The following is a 6,879-nucleotide window of genomic DNA, read 5'->3' as shown; positions in this document are numbered from 1 at the left end:
TATATATATATAGAGCTGTAAACTTCAATAGCGGACTGTTTGCTACGAGGCGACCGGCAACAATACGGCAGGGCAGCGTATAGAGGCCAGTCCACCTTCGAGAAGTTAATACGAATGATTGCACCTAACAACTTGACTTCACCTATAGAGAACCAGTAAAACCAGTATTTTAGCGTTGATTTTGCATAGCTATGGTCATTGTGAGAACTCGATCACGTTCATAAAAAGAAATGGTCGGGAGCATTCGATAACCTGGAAGAAGAAGACTAATTTACGTATCATTCATCTAGTCTGAGCCATATGTACCTGTTAGAATATGTATCAACGCGATATTATGTAACGCTCAGAAGTACTTCAAAGAGTGCAAATGTTTCTGCTCCTGCGATAACCTCTGTCAACGTCTGAATTTCTGCTGAATTTTCGTCAGTAGCCGAGTGAAGTCCCCTCGGAAAACCGGCATTTCAGCGACACTGCTTCAGAGATAAAAACGGGCTAAACGGACTAACGAAATACGCGAGTTTCGACAACATTTTCGATAAATGTGTGACAATATTTACACTCAAAGAAAATGTTCAGCGCATAGTTAGCCATAACTGTTGCACAAAGCCGATCGCCGTAATGGCTCGTTCTATGACAACAAACGAAAACTTGTCGTGGCTCTGTTAGAACTTGTGGTTTCCATTTACCTACTAGTGATTAGCCTTCTGAGGTACTGTCATGAGTCTCGCGGAGATAATGGTGAGGACCTACACAGGTTCGCCGTACAATACTAAGTATACTAGTGAAGGCTGTTATACAGGCTTTCATATATGAAGTTAAATTGAGCTATAGTCGGTAATCTATTCGTGTCATGTCAAAGAAGGCCATCTACCTTTTTTCTCCAGGATTACTGGTCAATTAATTGAGCCAGATGTATAAAAACTAATCTAATGTTCAACGTATTTAAGGGGTAATTGCAGATGTTCGAGTAGCCACAAGTGAAGCCTTAGAGGATTTTTGAACATATAAGGGTCTAAGCTGCTATTCATATCTAGAATAATACGCAAAAACCAGCTGGCCCCGTATATAGAAATGGAACCCAAGGTGTACTCGTGAGTCACGCATCTTTTATTTGACGCCTCGATAAAAGTGCTAACTCAACCATATTTGTTTCGCGCGAGTCTTTTCAGATAACAACAGGACGCGGACTATGCTCATGGTTGTTCAGTGTTCTTGGCAGAGGAAAATGTCGTTATCTCGTGTCTCTTTGATGCACTGCTATTGCTACTGCCACTGCAGCAGCTTGCTGCACCGTAGCTTCACTATGTGCTGAACATATTGGCACACAGATGATATGATACAGTGATATGAGGATGTACCTGTGGCCTGATTGGCCGCCGGCGCTTATATTCGTCGCGATCGCAGTGCTGTGGCCGGATACGGCCACTTCTAGAAGATCTACTCCCCACGACGGCGACGGCGGCGACGGCGGCGGCAGCGGAGCCAGTGGTGGCTTTGCATTTAGACCAAAAGAGCACGATCTGATTGGACAATTTGACTTTGTGTCTGATCGTAACGCGACAATGTTGACAGCAATCGTTGCTGATGCGCAGCCATTCAAGAAGCCAGCGACGCTGCCCAGGTCCGGACAACAGCTACAAGCCCAGACCGCGCCGATATCGACTATGACATCTACTAGTATATGGCCTAAACAGGCGTCCCGAGGCCAGCGAAGTGTCGAAAAATCGGCTGGTCTTCGAGGGAAAATAGTGCTGGCGCCTCATGATGGCGCTGGCGGTAGTGAGCAATTTTCAACACCGCCGATGGCAACTGTGCATCGTAAACCTCGGGACTATCGACACGTCGCTGAGCAAGTTGTCGAACGTCGCTTGCTGAAGCAACTGTATGGTCAGCATTTTGCGTGGCAACAGCAACCCGGTATTGGTAGTGATAACCTGAGCTGTGGTGCGGCTAAAAGCGCTGCCGTAAGTAGCAACAGTAAAAGACAATCACATCAGCAGGAACAGCATCACTACAGCCAAGAGGCAACAGAAACGCTACACCATGTTAATTCTGCGGTCGTTGTCACCGGGGCCGATCCGAACGGTGGAAAGCGTTCGAAAGCTCTGCACATGCTAAATGAAGCTAGTCAGGAAACGACCAGGTCGGCTGCATTAGCGAATAACAGACAGCGAGCACTTGTAGGTGCGAAACGTTCGGCAGCTCTGTTGAAAACGAAAACTCATGCTGATGATCATCGTCATTATAGGAACTATTTACCCAAATACCAAACCCGACGAAAGGATCTTCGTGTTTCGTCAGCTGTTGACGTGGCTAAGGTTAGTGGCGAAGTTATGGCGACCTCTTTGTTTTCTGCCGGACACAAGTCAATGGCAAATAGCATTCGTAACGTTACTTACGATGACTCGAAACCTGGGAAGGGCCGGGAACGACCAAATACCACCGAGGACAAGGTTGACAACCCGTTTATATCAAACAGCCCAAAAGAGAGCACTAAGAAGGGCGAAGATTCGGAAATACACAGTTTGGAAATTAGTGGGCGGTCGGTCACTACTTCACAATCTGCTCATGAAGGACTGGCGAAATTGGTAACAGTTCTTCGAACTCGCACTAACCGTGATACCCATAAGAGTCGTTTGCTAATAACAGATCGGTGGCCGTTAGAAACTGTGCGGCTGGAGATGGCTGGTGCTGGAGGACAGCAGCAGCATTCGCAAATGCAACAATGGATGAAGAGGGGTCGCGCGACGAGGGGTCAATTGCGGCATAGGTCACACGTGTCGGACGCAGGACAGATTGATGCGGGCCAAATACAGTCCGACATGGGAATGGACCGAGGTGTTGTTGTTGAAAGGGGACGACGTGTGGCGCAAGCGCAGGCGCAGCTGTCACAGCCTTCATACGGGTACAGTCAGAAAAAAGGCGTCAAAAAAGGTGAGTTGGATATCTAGAATACCGATAAATAAGAAAATAGGTCCTTGCTGTTTGAATTTGGGTGATATAAAGAGATACGAAAGAAGGTGAAATTGAGCGTTTCAGAAGATAAATAAAGAAGGAAGTCAATCGTATTTAGAGAACGAAAGACCATTCTGGAACTTGTTTGCGTAGGGTGGCCTATGCAAAATAGTCCTGTACGTATACTGACGCAGAGTATTACCCTGAAATTGCGTGCGAACTTTTCTATTCGGCTTAGGCAAAAATTGTTGTTGATTTAGAAATGTAGCCTAGGTGCACTCAACCGGAAGCGATTGCTAGAGAAATAGTGCAAGTGTTAATTAATTCTACTGGTAGCCTCCCGTTCAAAAGCCTTATTTTTAAATGTGATAGCTGCTTCCATTACATTGACCTGTTATAAAATAGCATTAGATATTTTATAATGAACACTTAAGTATTTGTGTTACTATGTTAAATACATTTCTGAGAAACTGTACATAGAGAAGCACATTGAAACGTATCATTTCGTATAGAAGAGAGCTATGCGTTGATCGGAGAGTTACACTGTTAAGTTCAAGTTTAGAGAGAAACTTCATGAAGCTACCGATGTTAGCACACTTAATTAATATAAATACAGATTAACTCAAGTCAATATTACGTCAATTCTAGATCGTTCACGGTAATTGTAACTTTGTGAATAATCTTAAGTGCCCTTAAGGTCGTCGAGTCGGAAGTAGGGGCTTCGCCTACTAAAATAAGTAATCATACGATAAGTTATGCAAATCGGCTCGAATAGTTCCCGAACACATCGATGGAAATCTTGCGCCGTGAAAATCAAGCAGGAACTCTCGGGACAAACAAGGCCAAGACACTTGACCGGTGTCACCTGTGATTAGGTTACCTTTAATACAAGACGCAAACCGGTAGCCAATTTTCCAGCAGTAAAAAGATATTTATAAAAGTCAGTTGCAGGTACGACCGTTGGTTTGTCCTCCATTTTGATAATACGTCCCTTCTGAGTGTTATCAACTTTTCTCAGAAAAAAAAAAGCAATTAAAAAGCTTTACTTCGATATTGTATTAATTGCGATGTAACTGCCGATGGCCATTGCTTTGGACTTTCAGGCAATTTTATCTTCAGCATGATCGAACACCCGCTTACTTTGCCTGCTTGCTCACTTACTTATTTTACCTGCTCACATACTTATTACACCTGCTTATTTTACCTTATAAATTTATCGGCATAGCGGACATGAGATTTGGCTTGTAAAAAAATAATTTTTATCTTTGCCTCGATAGAATCAAGTGTGATAGTGTTGTTGTTTTTATATACTTGGTTTTGCTAAAGAATCAACTATTACTATGAAATATCGAAAAAAAAGACGACTACACTTGGAAACAGCAAGGAAAATACAGAAAAGGGGGTGAGAGGTAAACGGTAGGACAGTGTCGACTCAGTAACAATGAAACTGCAGGATATTTACTACCAAGTGATGGTAAACCCATTAGAGGAATAATTAGAATAAAATGTCAGAAAATATCAATCACCAAAATCACCGAACAAAATACATTGATGTGTCCAGTGGGGTATAAAGCAGCGTAACAGAAGGACGCCAAGGAAAAAACCACAATGTAATAACAAGTATACCTGTAACGGACTATTGAACGTAGGACTATTATGATGAGGTCCGATTGAAACAGCATTACGCGACCTTGTGGTCAATGACGCTGAGAGATCAAGATCGAATTTTTGCCTCATGGCGGGCTATAAAGCCGAAGTGTCTTGGGCTTTTATGACGACAATATATACTCTCCTCCTGAAAACAGTTGCATAGTTTTTCTACTGGACTTGATAATTCATTACAAATTATTGTTTGGATCATTTTGACGAATTTTCTAGCCTTTTCAATCGGATAGCTATTGTAGATGATCGATCGGTTTTACCTTCTCTGATTTTGCGAGTTATTTGGTACTTGGCAGCAATGCAACTCCTCCATTCCTGGCTGCACAAAAAAAAAGGCTATGGCTGGATAATATAAGTTGTTCGGTGCACGAACCTGCTACTTCCGTGAGGAAGATTTCTTCCATATTTCCTACAATACGAATGACATTCTACGATACATATTCTTCGCTAAACTCTGTAGAGTATCGTATGGAAAAAACTATTGAAAATCGGCCAGCTGATGTTTGCTCAAACAGAGCTTCTCCTAAGTACGTAGCGTATATAAAAAAGGCAATAATGTCCAGAAGAAACAGTGAGCCTAGAATTGGTGGGCAGAAGAATTGACGTGGACAAAAAGTCATCAGGCAACAAGAGGCTTGTTGATGTGTTACGCGTTCAGCGTATGCTGTCATAATGTTAGTAGTAAAAAATCAACCTTGCTGGTTCCGAGTGGAAGGCGTATCTGTTTAACGGGCATAACATATTAACAGACAGAAAGACAACGTTCGTTCCGTGCTGGGAGCTATCCAGCAGTCTGTCCTGATGCGACGCTTGTTCAATGGCGATAGCAAACGTAAAATTCGAAATATAGAAGTATAGGCACACTAAACATATTTGACTAAATTTCTCTCCGCTCTAGTGACGCATCGAATTGTAGGAAGTTCGGAATATACTTGAATTGAAATAAAACCAATGCCTATTTGCAGAGTCAGCTTTCAGGCTTCAGGCAAAGGCCCGTTTGCATGCACCCCATACAAGCCAAGTTGAGTTTAACAAACCTTACTATTATAAGCCCTGTCTTGTCATAAACATTCAATTATCTTTCATTAAAATATATAGTAAATAAATGCATTTATCCAGTCAAACTTGAATATCACCATTAAGTGAAAATTAACAGACGAACACGTATACCAAAGTTGTGCTAATCAAAATAGGAGTACTTGCTAGCTTTTTGAGACAACATTTCATAAACACACTGAGAACGATACTCAATATAAAACAAGCATTGCAAGAAAGATACGTCTGTGAAGCCCAAAAGAAACAAAGGGTTTATTTCTGAAAGGCTCTGGAAGTAACGTGAAGTACGTAGTAATTATTATCGAAAAACAAACATGAATAGAGATATTAAACTAGCACAAATTTATACAGTGCGCAGTGTTCCATATATCTTACTTGTTCCCAGTTCGTTGGATGATTTCCCGAAGAACCTAACTTCAGCTAAGGCTATCTTCGCAACGTCAGAGGACGTGGCCTGATTATGCATGGCTGTACTCTAAAAACACGAGTTAACGAAGCTATGCAATATTGGAATTCGTATTCTGTTAGGTTCAAACATATGGTAGTACATTGATCAATTCACTTTTCCTTATCTCAAAGCCTCCGGAACAGAGGGAACCCTATGGGCCTGGCGTCTAGAGACTTATTTCATCGTATCGATATGATTGCTTCCAGAATCCATATATCAACTGACAGAGCAAGGTATGCATGAGCATGAAATGAAGCTAGCGATCTTTAATTTAGACCCACCTTGAAGACGGATTGTGGCCGACATTGACCGATGTAATGTAATAAGCTAGCAGAAAAATGCATTGTGTCTCATTCTTATCAACTCTAAACCCGAACAGAAACACAGCCCACTTAAATAAATTAGATATATATATATATGGATATATATATATCCATATATATATATAATTCCATCTTTTACTGAATCGACACTCCATTCATGATTCTTGATGAGGAAATGTTATGAAATATAAATATAATAAATGAAATAACGGCCGGAATATGAACGTGCTGTAATCGCAGGTTGGCGACCCGCCGCATTTCAAGCTATTACAAATGTCTTTACATATAACAAAAGGAGGTTTTGAAACTTTACCTGAAATAATTCTTTTTCAGAACGCAAGGCGTCCTAGTTTCCGTGTGCTATTATCAACAGGCTGTTGAAAACTGACTTTTCAGTTGTCCTGCTAATTGGCCGGCTGTATCCTCCACTTTTTA

At 41.7% G+C, this 6,879-nt stretch overlaps 1 protein-coding gene across 5 annotated transcripts in view; it reads left to right on the top strand.

The window, feature by feature from the left end:
- LOC111249032 (uncharacterized) overlaps window positions 1–6,879 on the top strand; it is a 36,360-nt gene that overhangs the window by 10,027 nt on the left and 19,454 nt on the right. For all 5 annotated transcript variants that reach the window (XR_015326276.1, XR_015326274.1, XM_022802304.2 and 2 more), the window contains exon 2: window positions 1,170–2,934. Coding sequence is in view for 3 of the 5 variants with exons in the window: in XM_022802304.2 (XP_022658039.1) it covers window positions 1,347–2,934 (1,588 nt within the window). In the remaining 2 variants the exon portion in view is untranslated. The remainder of the gene's footprint in view (window positions 1–1,169; window positions 2,935–6,879) is intronic.

Source organism: Varroa destructor, unplaced genomic scaffold, assembly GCF_002443255.2.
Source record: "Varroa destructor unplaced genomic scaffold, Vdes_3.0 BEIS01000004.1, whole genome shotgun sequence".
NCBI classification, from domain to species: domain Eukaryota; kingdom Metazoa; phylum Arthropoda; class Arachnida; order Mesostigmata; family Varroidae; genus Varroa; species Varroa destructor.
This window is presented reverse-complemented; position numbering and strand designations above follow the sequence as displayed.